Source organism: Eublepharis macularius, chromosome 14 (genome assembly GCF_028583425.1).
Source record: "Eublepharis macularius isolate TG4126 chromosome 14, MPM_Emac_v1.0, whole genome shotgun sequence".
Classification (NCBI taxonomy): domain Eukaryota; kingdom Metazoa; phylum Chordata; class Lepidosauria; order Squamata; family Eublepharidae; genus Eublepharis; species Eublepharis macularius.
This window is the reverse complement of record NC_072803.1, coordinates 49,885,081-49,909,985: the sequence shown is the minus strand read 5'-3', so window position 1 is coordinate 49,909,985 and position 24,905 is coordinate 49,885,081. Positions and strand designations below refer to the sequence as shown.

The 24,905-nt window shown below is 45.8% G+C and overlaps 1 protein-coding gene across 1 annotated transcript in view; it reads right to left on the bottom strand.

Moving 5' to 3' along the window:
• Window positions 1-24,905, bottom strand: part of LOC129342305 (syntaxin-binding protein 1) — a 72,034-nt gene that overhangs the window by 15,226 nt on the left and 31,903 nt on the right. The window contains exons 4-18 of the mRNA XM_054998002.1: window positions 23,087-23,163; window positions 21,981-22,059; window positions 18,727-18,830; window positions 16,494-16,642; window positions 16,067-16,151; window positions 14,496-14,626; window positions 13,096-13,203; window positions 10,161-10,221; window positions 9,438-9,503; window positions 8,134-8,214; window positions 7,204-7,342; window positions 6,359-6,468; window positions 5,993-6,094; window positions 3,926-4,011; window positions 1,545-1,699 (exon numbers count right to left, since the gene is read on the bottom strand). Coding sequence (XP_054853977.1) covers window positions 1,545-1,699; window positions 3,926-4,011; window positions 5,993-6,094; window positions 6,359-6,468; window positions 7,204-7,342; window positions 8,134-8,214; window positions 9,438-9,503; window positions 10,161-10,221; window positions 13,096-13,203; window positions 14,496-14,626; window positions 16,067-16,151; window positions 16,494-16,642; window positions 18,727-18,830; window positions 21,981-22,059; window positions 23,087-23,163 — 1,533 coding nt within the window. The remainder of the gene's footprint in view (window positions 1-1,544; window positions 1,700-3,925; window positions 4,012-5,992; window positions 6,095-6,358; window positions 6,469-7,203; window positions 7,343-8,133; window positions 8,215-9,437; window positions 9,504-10,160; window positions 10,222-13,095; window positions 13,204-14,495; window positions 14,627-16,066; window positions 16,152-16,493; window positions 16,643-18,726; window positions 18,831-21,980; window positions 22,060-23,086; window positions 23,164-24,905) is intronic.

Sequence of the window (24,905 nt, the reverse complement as noted above, 5' to 3'; positions counted from 1 at the left end):
ATCTACCAGAGACCATGGAGAACCACTGCCAGTCTGAGTAGTCGATACTGACCTTGATGGATTAGTCATCTTATTCAGTGTAAGTCAGCTTCATGTGTCCATGTGCAAATCAGGTAAAAAAATTACATGTACAGCAAAGGAGAAATGGCCAAGTGCACCAATTGCCTCAAAAGCAAGAAAGGGAATGCTTTAGCAGCCATTTTGAATTAGGGCCCTCACTAAGAAAGCAGACGACATGGTAACTTTCCACTGCTTTTCCCATAGCACACTAATCAGAAGACAACAACTATGGTATATTTTTCGCATCTATGCCAGCCCTTGGGCCTATGATGACATATTTCCCTTTATCTGTTAGCCACTAAAGGAAATTTTCCATAGCCATTAGATAAGAGAAGGGCAGGGAATGATAGCTAGGCAAAGAGGCCGCTGGTCTTCATCCTCTGGAGCACTCTCGGGTGAATATTGCTTAAAAGTGTTAATTATACTCCTTTGCCCTCTCTTCTGCCTTTCTCTTCCGTCGGATATTGGACATTTCAGTTCCTACTGCTTATCTGGCTGTTGAAAGTCTCTGAGTCTATCTGCTGCTAGGCAAAGAAAGTTGGAGAAAGGCAGGGTTTTTTTCTGGGAAAAGAGGTGGTGGAACTCAGTGGGTTGCCCTCGGAGAAAAAGGTCACGTGGCTGATGGCCCCACCTCCTGATCTCCAGATGGAGGGGAGTTTACATTGCAATCTAAACTCCCCTCTGTCTGGAGATCAAGGGGTGGGGCCACAAGCCATGTGACCAGAGGTTCCGGAACGCCGTTCCACCACTTCCCAGCTGAAAAAAATCCCTGGAGAAAGGTAACCACAGATTCCTCCTTCATTGTATATGTGACAGAGATTTCTCCTCTTCCAGCTTCCTCCCATTGTTTGGTGGGAAGCTCTTCGCAATTCTCAACAGAGCTTTCCCATGATGGGACATGGTGACAGCAGGGTCTCATTCTCCAGGGTCAACTACCACCAACTGCCTGAAGGACAGGGAGAAATCTCCCTCACACCTTTCTGTAGCATAGGCTACCTCTCAAGATGTACTCAAAGGACACATTCACTTAAAGAGACAGTGACTTGGCTGACAACATTTCTGAACATCTCCAGGTCCATGTAGCGATTTCATCAAGTCATTTTTCTATAGCAGTACACATTTGTGTGAAAAACATCATCGTCTAGAGAACTCCACAAATTGCCCTATTATAGAATATGTGGTTTCACACAAAATGCCTCATTGAGTGATAATGGTATAGTATAGTCATTCACATGAGGGCAGAACATGTAAAAACACACACAAGGAGTTGGGAAGGAGCGTAGTGGGTGGGAGAGGAACAAATATGTGTTATGTGGAACTTTCTAGAACACTCATCTAGGGACTGGATTTTTGCCATGGTTAGTATTGGGGAGGAGGGAGGGGAGAAAGAGAACACACAAAGACACGGAAGCGCAAGATGCAGTTTGCGGAAACAAGATGCAGCAAAGCACGACTCCGCTTACAGCAATCGCAAAATGACTCACCTATTAGCACCTCCCACTTCCCACTGGCTTGTGTCACCTCATAGGCACAGCGCATCTCATTCAGGCCCACACCCCCCAGGATAAAAATGATGAGGCGTGGGCCACTCCTGTACTCCCCAGGAGCCTTGTTCTTGTGCCAGTGTCCGTAGCGGGCACTGAATAGAAGGAAGGAAGAAAGATGGTATTACTACTATTACTACAACTACTACTACTGTTATCTCAGTCCAGTAGATGTTTGGGCTGGAATTTTTGGTCCCTCACTGACTCAGATTTTATCCAAGAGTCAGCACAGTATTGTCTTGATATGTGGCATGTTTCAAGTAGAGCAGCAGTTTGCAACTGTCCAGCTGTTATCCTGTCTGTGCCAGTATCACCCAGATGTTTTGTTAGTTCTTCTGGAATCCCCTCCAAGCACTCCTATCAGTACTAGAATAACCACTGCATATTTCTCCCAGAGATGTTGAACTTCAAGTCATAGATCTTGATATTTCGTTCTTTTTTCAATCTCTTTTTTCTCATTTCAACTGTCATATGGGATTCCCACATCAATCAGTTTGGCCTTCTTACTTACAAGCACGTACCAAACTTTTCTTTGGCCCCAACTCCTCCCTTTCCTCTTCTCCTCTTCTGTAATTTTCCTTATACAAATGTGATTTCTTCTTCATAGCATCTGAATAAGAGAGCTGATTCCGCACATGTTGGATAATGCACTTTATCAATCGTTTGAGGTGGATTTTTTGTTCTGCACACAAAAAAATCCATTCCAAATGATCTATAAAGAGGATTGGAAGTGCATTATCCAATGTGTGCGGAATCAGCCCTCTGACTCACAAAAGCTCCTGCTGGAACAAACACTGTTAACCTTTTAGGTGCTACTGGACATCTGTTTTATCTTAGCGGCACAGAAACATTTCCAGTAAATAAAAGCAAATAATTAACTGCCTGCTTTTGTAAACACAGAAACTTACAGCTAAATGGTTGTTCCAAAGAAGAAATGCCCAATGGCCTTCCTTCTGTACTACTGTGCCTTTGCAATAGACACAAGAATTCCCCCTTTGGCAGTTGCCTGTCCTTCTTCAGGAACCAGTTCCCATGTGCAGTAGACTTGAACCACACTCAAGTGTACTGCAGTACAGCCTGAAGTTGTTCTTCTGCCTTATCAGTTACTTGGTGCTGTGCTTTAGGGAGAAGGTGTCAGGGCTTGCTGCAGCTGCCACTGGGTGTGGCACTGGGCAGTCTGCTCCTGACGTCACAGGGGGGCCAGGGACTCTGCAGGACCCTGCTCTGTGGAAGGAGGGGCGGTATACCTCACCCAGACTCCCTCTCAGTCCACTCGCTGGCCTGCTCAACCTGGCCTGCTTACCCTCTGCATCCTCCTTCATCTCCTCCTTCCAGAACTCTCCTCCAAGCCTCCACCCTTGCATCCTACTGCTCTCACTCCACATCATCACTCCTCACTCACACCCACCACCTCAGAGCTTTTCCTAGCCACCTTATATAGGGCTTCCTTTCCTCGCCCCGCCCTCCTTCTAGGCTTGTTCCCTCTCCTGACTTGGCCCAGCTGTGCCTTCCCTCAGGTGTTTCCCTCCTACCACTAATCCCTTCTTGGCTTCCTTGCCTTGCTGGCAGGGTGGGGTTGAATGCGAGCCATCCCCAGCTGAGGTCTCCTTGGCCTTGCTCACGAGGAGCTGCCCCAGCCGGCTTCTGTGCTGCTGAGCCTGCCTGGCCTTGCTCACGAGGAGCTGCCCTGGCCAGCTTCTGTGCTGCTGAGCCTGTCTGGCCTTGCTCGCGAGGAGCTGCCCTGGCCAGCTTCTGTGCTGCCTGTTCATTGATGCTGGGAGGGGCTACCCATCTCCTCCCCCAAAATGCCTGTGGCAGCTCCACCTGGAGGGGCTTGGCTCCTAGCACCTCCTGAGCCAGGCTGCTGTCCTCTAGCCAGGGTGTGGCTCTGGGCTGTGGTGGCTGCTTCTCCTCCTTGGAAGGTAAGGGCTCTGTCTGGGCTGTTGCTGTGTCCCTATTCCCCTTGCCTTGGCCCTTTTCCTCTAGCCTGCTTAGCCCCCTTTCTCCCCCATGGTGGGTGGGACTAGCTGGCTTCTCCCTGCTCCCTCCAGCCTTCTGAGGCTTTGGCCTTTTGCCCCTTCCCCCTGGAGTAGGCAGGGTCTGGCTCTGTTTGCCAGACAGAGCGGCTGAACTGCTGTCTCCCGGCTGCCCCCTGCCACTGTCTGTCAGCAAGTCCGGGGGCTGGGCTGCTGACCCCGGACAGAAGGAACTACAATCCTGGCCACAGCTATTAAAATAGACAAGAAACCAGGGGATGGTATCCCCAGGCATGCCTTACAGTTAATGTTGTCTCTGGTACAAAGTGAGCTGCTTCTTCCTACCTGACTGCTGTAGTGCTGAAAGAGGCTGAGGACCGGGTGGAAATATAAGGGTAGTGTTTTGTATCCAGTTTATCCTCAATGGCATCCTGGAAAAAGAAAGGGAAGTGAGCAGCATATGGAAAAGTTCTGCACGTGCCATGTGTTGTTTCCAACATATCTTTAAGAATGTAGGCTAAAAGCCCACCTGGATCAGACCCAAAGGCCTGTCATCTAGTCCAGCATCTTGTTTCCTTCCAATGGCTAACTGGAAACTTCTAAGATCTTCAATACGTAGCCCAGAGGTATACTGCCTTTGAACATGGAGGTTCCATTTAGCTAGCATGGATAATGGACTTCTCTTCCACAGATGTGTCTAATCCCCTTTCAAAGTAATCTAAGCCAGAGATCATCACCATGACCAGTAACAGCAAATTCCTTCAGTTAATTCTTCGATGAATGGAGAAGTACTCCCTGCCTGTCCTGGACTTATTGCCTATGAACTTCATTAGCAAGTCCCAAATTCTCATATTGCAGTATTTTTTTTCATTTTAGTTTTATTATTTTACTTCATTGATACACCACCATTCTCCCCAGGGGGACTCAAAGCAGCTTGCATCATTCTCCTCGCTTCCATTTTTAACTTATAATAAACCCTGAGAGGTAGGTTAGGCTGAGCGTGTGTAACTGGTCCAAGGTCACCCAGCAAGCTTCCATAGCAGAGGGGAGATTCAAATCTGGATCTCCCAGATCTTAATCTGATACTCAACCTCTACACCATACTGGCTCTCTATAAGAGCGCAACATTAAACAGTACAAGATGAAAACTCTCTGTTCGTTTTCTCCACACCATACCTACAATTATGAACCTCTGTTATGGTCCCCCCATTAGTCAGCTTTTTTTCTAAATTAAATTAAATTCTAAAGTCTTTAGCCATTCCTTGCAGGGGAGATTCTCCACCTCCTTTCAGCTTTACAGATGACAACCAACTTTGTTCCTTTAAGTTGTAGCCTTCTCTTCCACACTAAATGAAAAGATGCTCTACCCAGAAAACTTCCACTTTCGCTCTTCTTGAGCTAACATGCAAGGTTCCCTCCCTGCACAGAAAAGCAGGGCCTGTTGCATTTTCAAAACAGGAAAACATTTGTGGTTGAACCTTTGCAACAAAAGATGGTCTGATGTCCTAACAAGGAAAAGAAATACAAGAATATTTTAAAGAGTCTTGAAGGGTCAAAGCAGCTTTGAGTATGGCAGTGATCTGCAGGTCAAAGGAACTGCCTATCACATCCGCAGAAGTCTAGTTATAAGCCATTCTGTGTCCCCCCCCCCCCCATAGCGGAGAAAAGCAGGGTATAAATATCTGAATAATAACAAAATATCTCATTACTGTATCTAATAGCAAAAAAAAAGATAGTTCATTCAGGCCATTCATGAAAACAAGACAGACAGACCACCAATGGACACGGTGGGGATTTCTACATACTTGAGGGGCTTCCCAGGTACACAGAATGATACAGCCTTTATAAATTAACCAAAACAAGGAGAGAAAACAGCCTGCCAAGGACTGAACATGATGCAGGAAGCCTGATGGAATCTTGAAAGTAGAACTTTGAAAATAGCTAGGTCAGTTAAGAGGAGAGGAAAGAGAATAGAAGGAAGAAGAAATTGGCTTGCTCCAGCCCCTGAGAGGGTTTAAAGAACTTCACAGGGGCAGAATTCCTCAAGTGTTTCTCATTTCTTACAGATACGTGAATGAACAGATTCTCAAAGAACAAGAAGGTCACTTTCATGCCTTGCATAAGGAAATGGACCTTCAGTCTGATCCAGCAAGGCACATTATTTTTATGAACTTAAGAAAAGGTAGCCTGATTTTATCAGATCTCAAAAGCTAAGCAAGGTCAGCCCTGGTCAATATATGGATGGAAGACCTCCAAGGAAGGCCAAGATACCACCTCTGAACATCTCTTGCCTTGAAAATTTCAGCAGAGGCTGATGTAAGTTAGCGGCAACTTGACAGAACATGCACACACACAAGAAGAAACCCACCCACCCCAGCTCCATACTCCTGTCTCCTTCCTCCCCAGCCTCACCTCCATAATGTCCTTGACCACTGGGGTCCATCGGGACAGCTGGTAGGTCTGTTCACTGATACGCTCCTTCCGCTCGGGTTTACTTCTGCGGCGCAGGGTGGACTGTACACAAAGGACAAACCAGGAGAATTTTGAACAAGACAAATTACTCGTTTTTACCGTACGGGCAACCCTTTTGCTTCAACAGCAGGCCACTTAGGAGTATCTTCTCTCTGTGTTTCAGGCACAATTCAAATTGCTGTTTTTTATCTTAAGTGGTTGAAGACCAGGTTTCTTTAATATTATCAACTGTAGCTTCTCTCAGGCACTGGGTGTTGAACCCCGTGGCCAATGTTAGATGTTCAGGGACCAGGTTGGGAGACTCACGTCCGTGATTATGGGTACTCCAAGGTGGGCCATATTGGTAATGATCTCACTGTCTTCAGGTGGGATCTGGGCATGTTGAATCAGCTTGTTCAGGTTTTCCTCAGTGATTCCTAGAAAAAACAACAAAGGAGAGCCATTCTCCAAACTTAAAATCCTGTCCAAAAAGTCAGACTGTTTAGAGAGACCACAGGCTTTCCTAAGTCAAATGTGACTTCCAAAAATCCAGCAACATTTTTGCCCCAGAACTCCAGTTATGTGGGTGGAGAACCTTAGAGAATCACAGCTGCTTTGTATGCACAAGGACTAAGGTTCAGTTCTCCACATCTCCACTGGAAAGATCACAGCAGGGAAGACCTTTCTCACCCCAAACCCTGAAGAGCAACAATGAATAAGAGTAGATGAAATTGAGCTAGATGGATCAATAGCTTGACTCCATATAAGGCAGCTTCCTATGCTTAAAACAAAATAGCTACATGGATGCATGCAGGGACTGCAGCTCAGTAGTATAGCACATACTTCATATGCAAAAGGTTCCAGGTTCAATTCTTGGCGTTTTTAGTTAAAAGGGGGTTGATTCATTGATAGTTAAAAAGGGGTTCTCCTAGCAGATAAAGACCCTTCTGATTGAGATCCTACAGAGCAGTTCATAGTCAGAGAACACAAAACTAAACTTGATGGACTAGAGGTCTGCCTTACAATAGGGCAACTCCATGCCTTCGGAACTTTTTCAGGATATTTCTTTTGAGCTGCTATTTCAATCTCTTCTTCTTCTGTATCTTTGGCTCTCCTGCCTTTATTTCCACATCCAACTCTACCTACCACAAAGCTGCTGCTGTTCCACCTACCATTCTTGAGGAAGATGTACAGCAAGATGATACGGATCTTGTCATAGGTGGTGACATTTGCATCGAGCAAGATCGGGACAATGGCCCGCATGGGGTCCTTGATTTTCTCACCCTCTGCATCAGTACCCATGGCCAGGTCCTGCAGGGAACATCAGTATCCATGAACATTTCTTTTTTTCTCAACTTCATTTATAGCCCACTTTTCTACCCAGCAGGGACCTAAAGTGGCTTACAACATTTTCCTCTCTTCCATTTTACCCATAAATTTACTCAGGAATGAATACTCGAGAGCAGAAAAGGACTCTTAAGATGTGTGAATGCTCAGCACCTCCACTTGAAGAAGTGTGAATTTAGTGTTCCTAATCCCTCTAAGTTCAGATTTCATGGAGGGGCTGCAACTCAGTGGTAACATATATGCAGAAGCACCATGGGGTCCAGGTGAAGAAAAGAACTTTCTGCGCCTCTGACTCCAATCACAGCGGACATAACAGAGCTACCTAGTCTAATTGCCAAAGTCAGAGCTTCATAAGTTAATGATTTCATTTGTTATTTATTTTATTTTCTAGCCTATTGCACACCTCTCTCCTTGGAAAGAAAGACAAGCATGTTGTAAACCTTCCCATAATTTCTTTGACATGACTTCAAAAGCACAAGGGCGAGCCCAGCAGGAATTCATTCTGCCTTGAAAGACGGAGAGGGGAAAACGCAGCCCTCAGCAAGGCAGCCAAGCTGCTCGTTCAAAGCCTCCTGCAAAAATCTGTCAAATTATGCAGAGATTTACAATTCAGAGAAAGCACATGTGCAGTCAGAAGAGCCAGCGAGCACAAAGAAGATGCTTGCCATAAGGTGTCCCCGTCAGCACGAACTGTTCCCACCGTGCACACAAAACACATTTGTCAGCGTTTCCTTTTTTTTTTTTTGCTGACTTACCTGTTCTACTCTGCAAAGCTTATCTACAGTGCCTTGGTAATGTTTCATGCAGTCCTCAGCCAAGTGAAGGTGAGTGGAGTACTATGGAGACAGAAAAGAGGCAAAGTTGCTCCCATCCCAGAACAATTAATAAAAACTTCAATGTGAGGACTCAGAAGGACCCATGCAAGTGCCTGGAAGATCTGCTAAGCCCAGGTGGGCCTCCCAAGGTGATACTCATCCCGAGGAACAACCCCGAGAAACAGCCAGAAACAGTTCTGATTTCACATGGCCAAAAGTGCATCTTTCCAATGGGACTAGCAGTGACTCAGAAGTAAAGCACAGGCTTTGCATGCAGAAGGTCCCAATCCACTCTCCAGCTACAGTATCACATGTAGCTGGGGTTACGGAAACCCAAAATCCTGAAGAGTTGGTGCTGACAATGGAGGTAAATAATACTGAGCTAGGTGAACTAATGGGTTGACTCAGGGAAGACTTCAGAAGCATGGACAAGCCTAAGCTATCCTCTCACCAGTTCCCAGTTCATTGGTCCCTCAAGAGGATGCAAGTCTTGAAACCTTAGGAAAAGACCTCCTGTGGGTCATCACACGTTTTGAAATCCCTAAATCAGGTTTATTTTATTTATTTAAATATATATGTATTTCTCATCCTGCCACCAAATATGGTCTTTAGTTAAAAACATCATCCATTTAAAAAAATAACCAGAAAAATAAAGCATTTTTTAAAAGCAATCATTCTTCATTAGGTCAAGAGAAAATTAAACACAGATGCACAAACCCAGTCACAACTAGAGATGGGCACAAACCAAAATACGAACCAAAGTTTGTGACAAACCGGGCTGGTTCAAGGTTTGTGAACTGGCAGTTCGTCAGAGACCATTTCTGATGAACCGCCAAAAACTTTAGGCTGGTTCATTTGGTTCGGTTTTTGGTTTGTCACTGCAGACAGCCTGGCGCCGATCAATCAGTTTCCTAGGCAACAGGGGACGGACCTCCTGCAGACCTTCCGCTGACCCGGAAGTGGCCTTCTGCTGGCCCAGAAGTGACAATTTGCTGACCTGGATGTGAGGTTTTCATGAACCAAACGAACCGGTTCGTGAACCGGGGAAGGTTGGTGAAAGTTCGTGGTTTGTGAAATGCGACGAACCACAAACCGCACAGTTCAGGTTTTTTTCGGTTCGTGCCCTTCTCTAGTCACAACTCAGCGCACCAAAACAGCAATTTTGGAGCACAATGGTGAATACAACATGTTTTGAACAGTCTTTTGTAAGGGCGATTCAGTCCTTGCCCTGCACAGGAAGTTACCTTGCTGAGTTCCTTCTGATATTGTGGCATCTTCTTCAGCATCTGGGAAAGGTCTCTCATGGTTGTCTGCAAATTAAAAACAAAAAAAGGAGGTGAACCTTACCTACATGCCCTCTTCAGGTTGCCCCTAACTGGTTACTGCTGGGTTTAGAATGATGGAAACAACGGACTTTGGGTTGCAGTTTTTGATTAATACTGCAATAGTAACCAAACCGAAAATCATTTAAATGGGCTAATGTAAAATATTAGTATATCAAACTTCAATGGTATCCATCTCTGGCTACTTCACTCGATAATCAGGATAAGTGAACATTCCCCACCTTGCCTCTTTTTATGCACATTTTTAATTCTGCCAACAGCTTCAGTCCTCTGTTCCATTTTGCTTTGTAGACTCGTTTCTGTTGTGTATGCATACAGTACAATTTTGAGATTTATATAAATTTAGGCATATAATGCATGTCATTTGATAATGCTGAAAATGCATTTATATGTTTATTTGATAATGTTGAAAATGCATGTGTGGGGGTGGGATTTGGGCGGAAGAAAAAGATAGCAGAAAAATAAAACACTGTTGCTTTCATTTGCACAAGGGAGAAGCAAAATCAAAATGGGAATCAAGACAGAAGGGAAGAGGAATCTGAAATCATCTCAACGTAATAAGCAAGCACCACCAGTGGAAAAATATTCATAGTACCCATTAGGTATCAAGTCGTGCTCTCTTACCTTCTCACCGGTGTTCATCCGTTTGCTGGAAGAGAAGTCCTTCAGAGACCGGGTGACCTCCCTGGAACAGAAAGAGGTCCAACTCAGCCAGAAAAAAAACTCCTCCCTATTCAAATTTCTTTTTCTTCTCTTTCTCTTTTTTGGGGGGGGGGGGAGGCATCAAGTTACAGGCATCATATGGCAACCCATTAAGGCTCAACACATTCAGAGGTGGTGTGCTATTGCTTGTCTCTGCCTACTGACCCTAGACTTCCTCGGTGGTCTCCTATCCAAGTACTAACCAGGGCTTCCAAGATCTAATGGGGCAAGCCCAATGCATGCAAATTCCCTAGGAAGAATGAACTCACCGGGGGGGAAGGGGGGCTGCCTGCAGCTGCCAGGCACTGTACACTGTTACAAACTATACAATTTTCAATTTAATATTCCAGAGACCTCTCTGAATTTTTAACATGTAGACACCCAAATATACTTTAGGGTGACAACACAGCACAGACATAAATCTACTTACAGGCAGGGCCGGATCGAGGGGGGCAGGGGGTGTAGTCTGCCCCCAGCACCACCAGGGAGGGGGCGCCGGGAGCAGCTGCCAGCTGCCAGAGGGCGCGGGCAGCAGCGCGAGCAGCCTCACAGCCCCCTGCGCTGCCTTTCACCTGCCCCGCAGGACAGGGGCGGCTGGCTTGCCGCGCACCCCCCTGTCCTGCAGGGCAGGCAAAAGGTAACACTGGGGGCTGCGAGGCTACCGGTGCCATTCACCTGCCCCGCAGGACAGGGGGTTGCTGGCTGCCCCCTCTCCTGCGGGGCTGGCGAATGACATGGGCAGCCACACTGCCCTTTGCCTGCCCTGCAGGACAGGGGGTGTGTGACAAGCCAGCAGCCCCCTGTCCCGTGGGGCAGGCGAAAGGCAGCATGGGGGGCTGCGAGGCCGCCCGTGCCATGCACCTGCCCCACAGGACACATCATTCACCTGCCCCACAGGAGAGAGGGCAGCCGGCTGCCCCTCTCCTGTGGGGCAGGTGAATGACGTGGGCGGCCACACTGCCCTTTGCCTGCCCTGCAGGGCAGGAGGTGTGCAGCAAGCTGGCCACCCCCTGCTCTGCAGGGCAGGCGAAAGCAGCACAGGGAGCTGCAAGGCAGCCCGCGCCATTCACCTGCAGGGAGGCGAATGGTGTGGGCGGCTTCCCAGCTCCGCACACTGCCTCCACCGTTCTGCCCTGCGTGATGATGTCACCGAAGTGACGTCATCACGCAGTGCAGGGAGCGCGCGCGAGGAAGTCGGCCTAGGGTTGCCCCGGGCACGGGCAACCCTAGATCTGGCGCTGCTTACAGGCATCAATTTCATACATGTAAGGGAGCCCAAAGATCAAACCAGATGTGAATTGAAAGCATAGTAGTTAGGATCTCTTGTGTGTGTGTGTGTGTGTGTGTGTGTGTGTGTGTGTGTGTGTGTGTGTGTGTGTGTGTGTGTGTGTGTGTGTGTGTGTGTGTGTGTGTGTGTGTGTGTGTTTAAAATGCTAATTAGACACACATCCCTTTGCTTGGAAGGAAGCATTTAAGTCTTTCCTCCTAGGCCACTTTCACGATTTCAGTAGCTTCTTTCAAGGGGCAATCCACTCTGTGGGAGAAAAGCAAGAGGATCTCTCTCTCTCACTCACTCACTCTCATGCACAAAAACACACACATCGAGGACTCTTCTCCAATCTTAAAAGCAGTCAGGTAAGACTGCTAATTAGCTTTTCCAAAAAGGTCAAGTTTTGTTATGCTGAAAAATGGCCTGGGCCACGTTCTGACAGAGAGGGAGAAACATGCAGGCAGTGTGCTTTCAAACTACCTCATGAGAAAGAAACACAGGGCTCCAGGGGTTGGCCTCCTGGGCATTTTGCCAGGGGCACACAGCCACTCACTGCCTTTGGAAGAGCCTACTGCTGCCCACATGAGCTAGCAAGGATTTTGGCCACCTTCCTGGGAAATAGTGGCTCAGCTTTTCCTTATCCAGGAACCCACCAAAGGGAAGAAACAGTAGGTGGATGCTGCTGTCCCTACTGTAGTGGAAGAACACGCCAGAAGATACTTTGCAATCCATTCCACAATGTCTCAAACTAGTCTTGAGTAAACACTGTAAAGAGGCACAGGATCTGCACAGAATTCCAGTGAGTTCTTGTAAGCAGGTGGATCTAGACTTGATGGTCCTATGGCCTAACCACTTCAGGCAGCTTCTGCCTCCACCCCTTTCTTAAAGTCTATTGTAAATTTCTGATACATATGACCTATAAAACCTATATAAAGAACGCTAAGTACATCCTTTAGTCACAAGACAGGATGTTGCAATACACCAAGAAATTTAGGGTTTCAGCAGGTCAGCCGAATTGAGCAAAACCCGAGAAACATATCGTGCATTATGTATATCCTAGAGCTTCGATGCTTTATATAACTGTTAAGATGACTAAAAAGACCACTTACTATTTATTATTGATGCGTATCTTGCGTGCGTATGGATCTCATACTTTTAGGATGTGTCAAATTTCTTACCTGAGCCAACAAATTATAAAATGGGAATCCATTTTCTATATTAGTTTCAGGTGGGTAGCTGTGTTGGTCTCCAGTAGAACAGCAAGATTCAAGTCCAGTAGGACCTTAAAGACCAAAAAGATTTCCAGGGTATAAACATTTGAGAGACAAGCTCCCTTCATTAGATACCATTATCTGACAAAGGGAGCTTGACTCTCAAAAGCTTATATTTTGTGGGTCTTTAAGGTGCTACTGGACTCAAATCTTATTTTTCTATATTGTTAATTACAGAAGAGGAGTTTCGTGCAGCTTAATTGGCACAATTAACTGGCGCAACTATTAACATTTCCTATATCATTAGGCAACTTCAGAGATACGGTCATCTCCGGAAGGAAAAGAAGGAAAAGAAGTGACGGGAACCAGTTCTTACTGGGACACCTCCGCAATGTGTTTGTGGCGCAGGGTTACCCAGAGATCATCATCTTCATCCAGCAGCACCTCCTTCACACGGGCCTCCCCGATGCCACTTGTCTCGTACCTGCAGGGTGGCAAAGAAAGGGAAACCTGGTCATTTTCAGTTCTGCACCTTTGATCTGCGAGGGCGTTTTTTTCATCAAGCAATGAGAATGTATCAACCCCCCCCCCCCCAAAAGAGGAAAGAATCCTGGTGCACCAGATCACTTTATCTATCACCATGTTTCACACAGTGGCCAGATACCTTCACAATGCCCCCAAACAAGACACAAAGGTAATAAACTCTCCTCTTCATCAGCAACCAATATTCAGAGATTGACCACTTTTGTACACAAAGCTTGCATTTAGTTCTCCTGGCTAACAGTCATGTTTAGAACAATCCTTCCTGATTTTGTCTGTCACTTTAAAAAAATTATATCTAAACTACAGGATGTCACCACACCTAAGAGATGCTTGTCCAAGGATGCTCTTTTGCTATTTCAGGTGACATCAGTTCCCCCACATGACTTACGCTGGTCCCTAGCCACTCTACCAAGAAGTTGTAAATAGTCTGCCTCTCCCATCCCTCAAGAAAGGAAAATGGTTTTCAAAGCCGTATGAAACACAGAAAGATATTCCACACATTGATGCTATTGCTACATCTCTGTTTGTGATACTCCAGCGATGCCAAAAGGCCACATGCTGATAACAACTTCAACTATTATAATCTAACTGGGGAGCTAGTTAGATGCACTACTGACACTGATGGGAGAATAGCCTAGTCCTCAGGAATACAGAAGTCTGTCACTCCTGAGAAATCCTTTCTCAACGTTATCCAGAGTAGACCCGCCACAGGCTGTGGACCTCTTAAAGATGAGTCTCAGAATCACAGAAACAGGATCCTGGAACTACATCTTTGAGCCATGCTCTCATCTTGAAAAGGGGACTATTGTAGGGAAGAGTCAGTATGTGCAAACCCTACATACACAATATGTGTACACAGGGCAATGGGAGCTGGGGGGACAAACACACTGGTCCCACCTCTTGCCTAGAATTGAGTTCCCAGGCCACACACCAGGTACCACACATTCCGTAAACAGGTATGTGTACAGGTGCTGCACTCACGGTGAAGTGAATGCCTGAAACTGTGAGCCAGTATATTCGAAACCAGGAAGGGCCAGGATCTCACTCCATCCTTTTTAAGAATTCCCCTTCCAGTGAATCAGATGGGTGCTTGTGCACGCTGGCAGCTGAAACTATTTATATATTTGAAAGTATATGACATCCCACACTCCTGGCACAACGTTCTCAAGGCGACTTTGACATAAAAATTAGAAGCAAAGAACTTCACAACTCTCAGCATGGGAGGGCTCCTACTTGTAGACGTCATTCTCGATGGGCAACAGGTCATAGCTCATGGCTTGGAATGTCAGTTCGTGCAGCACTGGAGAGCTGGGGTCAAAACCACGGTCCAAGATGACGAGCTGGGAGCGAGCTTTGTCTGGACCCTGGGGGGTTGGGGAGAGAAAAATGAAACAGAGTTGTCCTTTTGGACCTCCGGGAGGTTGTAAAGTTTGGCTTCATGTCAGCTGGAAGACTGTACAACACATTAAGGGGTAAACGACACATAATATTGGTTTTCTTCCGATATTTTCTGGGCTTTTTTCCTGATGCCACAGAAGCATTAGGAAGGCAGGGGAAGAGAGGAGGTAGTGGCAGAGAGGGATTCTTAACTGTTTACTAGGGGTGTGCACTTTGGATTTCCAATTTGGGTTTTTAACCCGACTCAGACCTGACTCAGAATGATTCGGTAATACTGAATTGGCCCCAGCATTGCTGAGCCGATTCAGAAATACCGAAGCAAAGCTTTCCGAAAGCTTCAGAGTGTTTCGGAAAGCTTCAGGTAGAGCAACAGCAGCCGCGGCACTTTTCTTGCTGTTTCAAGCTTCCCACTGCCTTTTTTACCCGATGGGAGGGGGGAGGGGGTTATAGCGAGTCACTCACTATAACCTCCTCCTTCCAGCGGGAAGCTTGAAAGCATCACTTTTCTTGCTGTTTGCAAACCACTGGCAACTTTGCTACTAAAAGTCTACATGGATATGCCAGCCTTTTCCCCCCTCCATGGAAGAAAACATGCAGCCACATTTGCTGGAAAAAAAGAGAACTTGGTTAACATAAAAAACATGCAAGCATGCTGTGTTCAGTCTGTTATTTCTAATTACTTGTTCATAACACACACACACACATCATTTAAAACTAGGTTTGCTGTTCCCAATGAAACGTGGCAATTGGTGATTTCTCATGTTCCCATAAAATTCTAACAAAGCTCAGTTCCCAGCGAAAGTCCTGACAGTTAAACCAGCTCCAAGCTAGTTTAGCTCTGATGCTGCCTCCTAGAATTGATATTCAGAATATTTCTGCCTTTGAATATAGAAGTTCACTTCAGTCACCGTGACCGGTAGCCACTGATGGATCTTGCCTCCCCAAATCTGTCCGATCTCCTTTTAAATCCATCTATGCTCACGGCTATCACTACATCCGCTGGCAGCGAACACCAGAATTTAACTACTCATTGAGTAGAGAAGTATTTCCTTTATTTTAATTGCATTTTATGCCATACATTTTAGAACGTTTCTTTTAATCATTATTCTCATTTTAACCTGGTGCCATTTAGGTAATGTTTATATCACCTCTGTTATTTTACCTTGCTAGGATGTTCTGGTGTATTGTCTCACAGCTTGTATGGTCGATCTTGTTGACTGCTTGTTGTAAAACACGTTGTAGATATTTATATGACAAGGAGATCTACAGAGACTTTAAATAAATAACTGTGCCCTGTTGGATTCAGTGTTACCTGGTTAAGGAATGGTCTCTTGGTCCAAAATTCTGGAGCCAGTACCACCAAGCTAGATTGACTGTTCCATTTACACTCAGAAGACCTCACTCACCTCGCCCATGGTTGGGTCATCAGCCTTGTAAGCATCCAATTTATCCTGGATCAGCTGGGCCAGCATGGCATTATCTTTGTAGTCTCTGCCAAAAGGGACATAAATTATATATTTGTGGCATCTCCAGTTGGTATTACTTCTTGGCTACATTAAGGTGACCTTTAGGCAATGAACAGAACCAACAAGTAAACTGCATTTAAAGAATGATGAACCACCTTGCTGGATCTGATCCAAGACCCACCTCGTGCCCAACTTGCAAAAGAGGCTATACAAATCCCTATACAAATCCCTACAGGAAATTCAGACAGAAGACACGAAGATATTATTCTTCCCCCATTTGTCCAGCAAATGATTGGCTGCTCCTTTACATGGCGGTTTCTTGTAGCTGTCATGGCTAACAGCTGTAACTCTTTGGTCTCCAACGTACCCTCTGTATCGGACCGCTGGGTATTCCTTCAGAGTAGCACAGAGGGTTGCAATCTGCTCTGCCAGGCGCTCCAGGATGGGGTTTTTCATCTGAGCCTTGTGAGGGCTGTAAAAGCTCTGGAAAGAGTCAGCGGAGTCCAGAGAGTAGACCTAACACAGGGTCCAAAAGACAGGGAGGAAAGATAATAAGCCTAGATGCTCTGGGCTTCAAAGAAGAGGAAGTAGCACAGCTGCCAGCAACCTCTCTGCCACATTGACCTATGGTGGATGGTCTTGTTCACCCAAAAAATTAATTTTTTGACCCCAGACACCACTAGAGGTTACCAGAATTTACTTCCTAAAAGGTATGGGAGCTCCAAACAAGCTAAAAATATCATGCTTTTTAACTTAGAAGCTAGTTATTGGGGTGGGGGATTGAGCAGATGAGGTTATTCAGCAATGAAAAAATCCTCTGCATGTTCTAAGGCTTTTTGCCCCTTCCCCCTTTTGCACATATCCCTGGGCACAGAAAAACAGTTCATAAGGTCTGGCTCAAAATGTTCCATGCTTCCCACTTAGGCCTGCTCCACGATGCCAGAACACACATTTCGATTAAAGCAATACAGAAAGTGAAACATTAGTCCATCTAGGTTTCCCCTCTCCATTTCTTTTACCAATCCTTTTTAGTGATCAACATACCAGGCCAATGATCAACAAGACAACAAGCATTAGGAATGTTTAAAGAGAAAAAATAGACATAGATTGCACCTAGCCTTATCCCCACTGAGTTATATATGCACAGCATATTTAAACAAAGAAGTATTCTGCCTTGTAACTCAATCCACTGCACTCTGAAATGGACCAGTCTAGTAAGAGTTTTCCTGCATTGTGACCAAGTCAGCTCAGGCCTGGATAGCTCAGGAGAGCCTGATCTCATCAGATCTCAGAAACTAAGCAAGGTCGACCTTGGTTAGTAATTGGATGGGAGACCTCCAACAAAGACCAAGATTGCAGAGGCAGGCAATAGAAATCTACTTCTGTTAGTCTCTTGTCTTTAAAACCCTACCAGAGGTTGACATAAGTTGACTATGACTTAAGGGTATGATTTCATTGCATTTCATGACCAAGTCGAGGTTGCTGCATTGAAACGGACCCAGGTTCCTAGAAGCCAGCTATGAATAGGGGCTGTGGCTCAGTAGCAGAGCATCTGCTTGGCATGCAGAAGGTCCCAAGTTCAATCTTTGGCACCTCTGACTAAAAGAATCAGGTAATAAGTGATCAGGTAATAACCCCAACACCTGCAGCCTGAGATGCCATGGACTGAACTTGGTTCCTCCCTGCATGTACCATGGCCCTTCTCCAGTGCAGCTGAATATGATTCTGCCCATGACCATTAGTCCATCTAGCATAGCATTTTCCCAGAATATGATCCGTAGGCACATAACAGAGTAAGCAGCAGCCACAGGCCCGAGAGTGAGAAAGTTTGATTCATTTCTGCATCAACGTCCTCTGCTCACCGATGAGCGTAATGCTCACTCCAAGCAACAGAAGCATCAGAGGGGGTGTTTGCTGTGGCCAGCAGGGGGGCAAAAGCAACCTGTTGCATTTGGTATTTACAGCTCTGCACACTGCTCCTGCCATCTGTTCCCAGTCACAGTCCCCACCCACCCCTCGCCCCAACACAGGAGGGGGGGAGGTTGTGCAGCAGATGGTTGAGAAGCTTCTTCCCCTGCCCTGTTGAGCAGTGATGGGCCAAGGATCTAGCCAATGGCAGGAGAGGAAAAGCAGAATGGATGGAAACAGGGCAGCTAAGCACAGAACAGAGGAAAGGCAGGGAGAAGAAAAGGAAAGCAGTTCCCTCGTACTAGAGCTATTAATTTTGTCTGATATTGCAAGCTAAGACATAACCCCTTTAAATCTCCCCCTTTGCCTTGAAAAATATGAAAAAATATGGGGACCCTGAAAAAAATATGGGGTCCACAGCCAGGCAGGATTCCCAAACCCATAATTCTGTAGCATTGTCTCTTTGCAATTTGTGGGGGGCTCCCAGAAGATTGCTCTCTCTCTCTCTCTCTCTCTCTCTCTCACACACACACACACACACACACACACACACACACAACATTACTTATTCAGACAAGAACATTACTGGTAATGACAGGGTTTAGGCAGACCTAGCTTTAAACAGCTCGGCCCCCTGCCTCCTGACTAGCTTGGCCACAACTGTTCATGTTCTCCCACCCCCTCAAGCTCACCTGCGACTCATAGGGCAGGAAAGCAATGTTGATTTCCGTCAGGGTCTTGATCACTTTCGCTGCACGGGATTTCACCAGCTCGTTGAAGAGTGCATCAGGGCATGCTGGAGAGGGAGAAGACACCATCATTTGGATACTTGCACAACAGAGCAGTTCACTGTTACCACCACACCTTTGAGAAAATCCACAGAGAAACGGTGTCTGCTAAACATTGCCATTGACTGGAGAGAGAGCCAATGGGAGTTTTCTTCTCCCCAGAGAGCTGGAAGTGGTTCCTAAGAGCACTGCTGGATCAGATCAGTAGTTCAAGCAGCCCAACACCCTCAATCGCACAGTGGGCAGCCAGTTGCGGGGGGCCAGGGGGAAACAGAAAGCCCGATAAACACGACATAGAGGTCAAGGCCTTCTCCTAATGCTGCCTCTGAGCAGTGGAAGTCTGAGGTTTATTGTCTCTGAACATGGAGGGTCTCTTCAATCATCTCTGCTAGTAGCCTTTGATGAACTATCCTCCATGAAAATAGATCAAGATGGGTAGCCATGTTAGTCTGTCTGCAGCAGTAGAAAAGAGTAAGAGTTCAGTAGCACCTATAAGACTAACAAAATTTGTGGTAGGGTATGAGCTTTCTTGAATATGTGAAGCAGTGAGCTGTATCTGAAGAAGTGAGCTCTGACTCACGAAAGCTCATGCCCTACACCACATTTTTTGTTCGTCTCACAGGGGCTACTGGACTCTTGCTCTTTTCTGTCCATGAATCTGTCTAACCTCAGTTAAACGCCAGCAACGCTAGCTGCCATTGCTACGTAAACTGACATTGAATGCCATAATTTACTTACTCATCTGGAGTAATACATATTTAAAATAAAAAATAAAAAAATTGGGAAATTGCTGCTTCCTTGTCCAATTTTCACCTCCGTTAAAATATTTTTTTTCTTTTTTAAAATTGATTTTCCACATAGATTATTTAAGTAATTAACCTTGATCTAAACAGGTATAAGCTCTTAATTAATAAACACTACTGCAAAGTAAAAAAGAAACCCCTCAAACTGTCAATACATGTTTACATTACCATAATGAGTTAGCCAAGTAATATAGATAACAAGTACCACAAAACTCAATAAATCAAACAGTCCAGAAATAACAAGTACCTCAAAAATCTTAAAATAAATAAATGGGAAACTACTGCTGTTTGCTTATCCAATTTTCACCTCTGTTAAAATGTTTTTTTCTTTTTTTAAATTGATTTTTCACAAATGTTATGTAAGTAATTAAACATTAACTAAACATGAGGAGGGTTAATAAACACTATAGCAAAGTTTAAAAAACCTCAAACTATCAATACATGATTGTATTACCATAATCAGTGAGCCAAGTAATATAGATAACAAGTACCACAAAATTCAGTGAATCAAACAGACCATAGATAACAAATACCTAAAAGATCAATAAGCTGAACAGACTACAAAACATATGTAAAGCAGTATCTTCAATAAACCTAAGGTAAAGTCTAGACTTCTACCCCCAACTCCCCAAAAAGATTCCAGGAAAATTTATCTCAATTTTCCCAAACTACATAATTATACACTGTTTAAAGAGAGTATAAATAGTCCAAAAAAGAATTTGTCTGGGAGGACAGAACATTCAAGCATAAGCATCTATACTAGCTCAAAGTAAACATAAGGTCAAACACCCTCTTCAAACACAATGAAAAAAAAGTTCATTTTCAAGAAACTTATCAGCTTCTGAACTCTTATTGCTTAGAAAGTGTTTATAAGAAGTCATTTTTGTCAAATATATAAATACTTTAAAAATTTATTTAGGAACATTCATGGCCTACCATTTCTACCAATATTGTCTCCCAAGACAGCTTATAACATTTTATAAAAACTAGAATTACAAAGAAATCAAGATTAGACATGGGCACGAACTGCATTACAAACCAAAAAAACCCACGAACCGCCTGATCGTCTGTTCACAATCCAGCGGTTCGTGAGGGTCCATGGCCAATGAACCAGCATTTGTTGGAAGCCCAGTTTGTTGCGTTCTCCTGCGGTTCGTGAAACCAGACAGTCAGGCACCATCAATCAATTCCCTTGGAAACGGAGCTGGGGGAATGCCTGAACTCTGTCTGCACTCCTTCTGTCGCCCTGGAAACCAGAATCGAAGCCCAGCTTACCTTGATCGGCAGGTCTTCCTTCCAACCATGGAGCTGCAAATTGGTTACAATTGATTACATGGGAGAAGACATCCGGGGGAGGGAGGGGGGTGTTCTGTAGCCATGGACACTCGAATCTCATCCCTGCAAACCCTGATAGGCAGTTCTGACGGCCAACCCCTTGTACACTGGGCCAATGTCAACTGGTGACTCTAATTGTATTGAGTGGGAGTTTCCTGAGGGCCTTGGATTGGAGAGGGTATAATTCCAAGATCCCTGTTGTAATCTTGACCAAACTTGGGTGCTGGCTGGAGGAGAGCCTGCTAAACACTCCCTGTGAATACGGGCTCTCTAAGTGCAACAGGGGCCGTTCTGAGCCCCACGAACCGCGAACCAGTTCAGTAACAGGAAATGTTCGTTTTGGTTCATTTGTTCGGGTTCATCGGTGGCAGCGAACCACGAACCACAGGTTCATTAATTTTTGTTTGGTTCGTGCCCATGTCTAATCAGGATAAGAAAACTTGGTCTGACAGCTCCTTTTCCTCTCCAAGATGAACTATCCATACAATGGAAGCGTAAACTGGATAGACATCAACAACTAGCCCACAGGTATCCCGGTCACTTTCCAGACTGTTGCATAAACTCCACACTGCGCAAAAGCACTGTGCAAAAGCAAAAAAGAACACACAAGAGCAGACTGCAATGCTAAGCAATAACCTCTAAGTTAACAGAGAAAGTTCCAGGAAGAACCACTTGTAATGAGTCAGTTAACGTCAGCAGGCACAACATTGCACATTAATGACAGCAGATGCTGCGTGAGGGAAATGAAAAGGACTGCTCTAGGCATCACTCACAAAATAACGAGACAGACGTTTGGTCTGTACCACTTCAGTCAGCAGGAGGAGGCAGTCACATTTTTAATCCACCCCTGCCCCTCTCTGAGTACTGTGAAGGAGCACATCAGAGAAAGGCCTCCGTTTGACTTCTCTCCTGGATGTATGTGTGGATTTGTGCCTTTAAAAACACAACAGTGGGAACACACAAAAATATAAACAGGAAGACGACAGTGGGTGGACACAACTCAATTCCCAGCATACATACAGTCGGTGAAGAAGACGTGGGCAGCCCGGTACTTGGCAGCTGGGGGATCTTTGAAGTCATTGATGAGTGAGCGGACAGACTAGAAGACATAAAGAGTAGTATTAATACATTATTCATGGGGCTCTTACCCAATTAAGGATCTCTCAAGTGATTCACTGCATGAGGTTTAGCTGATTAATTGATTAACTCCACGTACAATTGCAGATGAACAAAAGCATCTGGTGTGGAAAGCATCCCTTGTTGTTTGATTATCCATGAGTTAGTCATACTAGGCCACGGCAGCAGAACAGAGCCCCCATGTACAGAGGCAGTGTATCTCTGAATACTAGATATCGGGGAATGGCAGTGTCATGTCTGTGTGCCCCTACATCCATGCCATTGTTCTATGTGTTGAACCATTGCTAATGCTGTACCTTGATTTCATTTTGCAAATTCCGTAATCACTTTTGTTTCTCCCTCTAGCAGCCTGAGAAGAACGCAGTTGTCTTATCTTTTTGTTCTTTTAAAGCTCACAGAAGTGACCTTGTACTGGCCGTTTCCACACGGCTTACCTTGTTCCGGAAAACAGCGAAATCTCGCGCAAAATCGCACGAGAAGATGCTGTTATTGTGTCTTGTCACGAGATTTCGCTGTTTCCCGGAACAAGGTAAGCTGTGTGGAAATGGCCACTGTCTGAAATGTTACAGTTTACTTCCATGCATTCCCAGACCCTTTCCCGCGCCTCTTATGCTCTTAAGGAAAAACTAGGTAGGTGAACCTTTTCAAACACATGCATGTACAATAAGCCATCCCCATTCATAGAAAACTAGCATGGGAAGCAGGCTGAGCAAGAGCCATTCCCCCTAGGGATTTATCCGCCGCACTTGCAGGGAGTTTTATTAATGTGCATTCAAAAGTGGTACTTCGCACAAGAGGGTTTGAAGGGCGAGACAGGTTTCTAAGGGCCAACTTGCCACCTGTATCTTACTGGACTTGAAGTACAGTGCATCAAGGAAGCTGAAACCCTCGAATTGCCAAATGAACAGGCACCTCCTAGACTCCAGGAAAGTTCAGTAGCCATGCCACTTCTCCTCTCCCGCACAGAACTTTACAGGCAAGACACCTACCGTATCCGACGGGGTGATGAGGTACACGGCCTCCAGACTGGGCAGTGGCTCTCGGCGCTTGTTGATGTCTTCCACAACTGAATAAGAAATCACAAACAGGTTGGATACAGCAGATGTCAACAGGGCTAAAAGCCAGGAAATTCAAAGGCCTGTAATTAATTTCCTCCAGGGATAGGGATCCTGTTCCCTCACTTTCACCCTCCACTCCCTTCCATCTCTTACCTGGACATGGGGGGGAGGTACAGGAACAGGCCTCCTGGGGCAGTGCGACGTCACTTCCTGAGAGTGGTGTCATTGCACCAACCCAAGAGTGCTCCCACACTTTGCAGTGGACCGATTTGGGCCCCAAATGGACTGAATTGGGCCCATTTGGGGCCCAAATCAGTCACCTGCAAAGTACACACACCCATGGCCCCATAATTATGTTACTTCTTGGAAGTGATGTCATCATGTGGGGGGAGCCCACGCACGCACTTTATGTACACACAAGGAGCATAATAGGACCACTGCCCCCCCTTTCACTGGAAGAGTAAGGGGCCCTGGTAACCTTATCCAGGGACCAAAATCTTACAGCCTGACTGAAAGTCTTTTTGCCCATCCACTGCTCTCCTCCCTACCCCAGCCCAAATCTAAGGCTGACAAGGTCAAACAGAGGAGGGGAGAGATATAGCTCATTGAAGAGGCCCACCCTTCAGGAGTCTGGTCTGCCATCTTGGTTCTCTCTCAGCATGGGGCCTCTCCAGACTGGAAGCAACGTATGCTGTTTTCATCACACCCCACAAGATCCCCCTGTGTCATTGCAGAGGATTCTGGGATGCAACTTGTGCTGCATCTCCCCACATTCTGACAAATTCAAGTGCCTGGGGGCAGGAGGACTCCTGGACTCATGAGCAGGGAATGCATTGAGGCAGGGGAAAGGTCCACCCCAGCAGTCCACCTCTTTGAAGAGCTGCTGCCCCCACTACAACTGGTTAGCAGTGTCAGGGGTGAGAGGCTTAGTGAGAGGCAAGCCTCAGCTCTGACCAGTGATTGGTCAAGGCCCTGCCTCTCACAGGGAGATGAACGCATGGGAGAGGACGGGGTGACTATCAGGCTCCCTTTAAAAGTGGACATGAGATGGCTGACAAAGACAGCACACAGCTACCATACCCAGGCTGTGAGAGGCAGCCTTGACAGGAAGAGGAACAAGGTGCTAGAAACCCCTTCAGATTCTGAGGCCAGTGAGCAACATCAGGAGGTGGGGAAAGCCTCCAACACCCCCTCTCACATTAAGGAAAGGCCTCTATGCCAAGTACGGCTGCCAAGCCTCTTGCTATGGCAGGAGAACTCCCACTGGCACCTCGTGTGGCCCACTGCTGCTAAGAGTGGTGGAAGGAGAATTTTTTTTAAAAACATTGGTGTCACACATGGTGTGGGGAAAACCTGGAAGTGATATTACATTGCTCAAGGAAGCACCAGAAAAAAGTGTTGTCACTCTAGGCATCACCAGATATCTTTATGGTTTTACTATAATGGTCTCTGGCAATTCTTAGAGCAAAATGACATCACGGCTGGGTTTTTTTTTCTGGAAGTGATGTTAGGGTGCATGCAACTTCCGTGACCAACCCCCCCCCCCCCAAGCTCCTACCATTTGCCAGGCAGAGCAAGGCACATGGTGTCTTGGTGTCCCTCAAAAAACTAAAGCTATGTCTGGCATTACATAGATACACACATGCTCAGCGCTCATGGCCATTTTGGGGGTGCTAGTCCAAAGAGCAGAAATTAGGTAGCGCAGGCTTAAGTGATACAATAAATGAAGCAAATTGATCAAGTGGTTCAG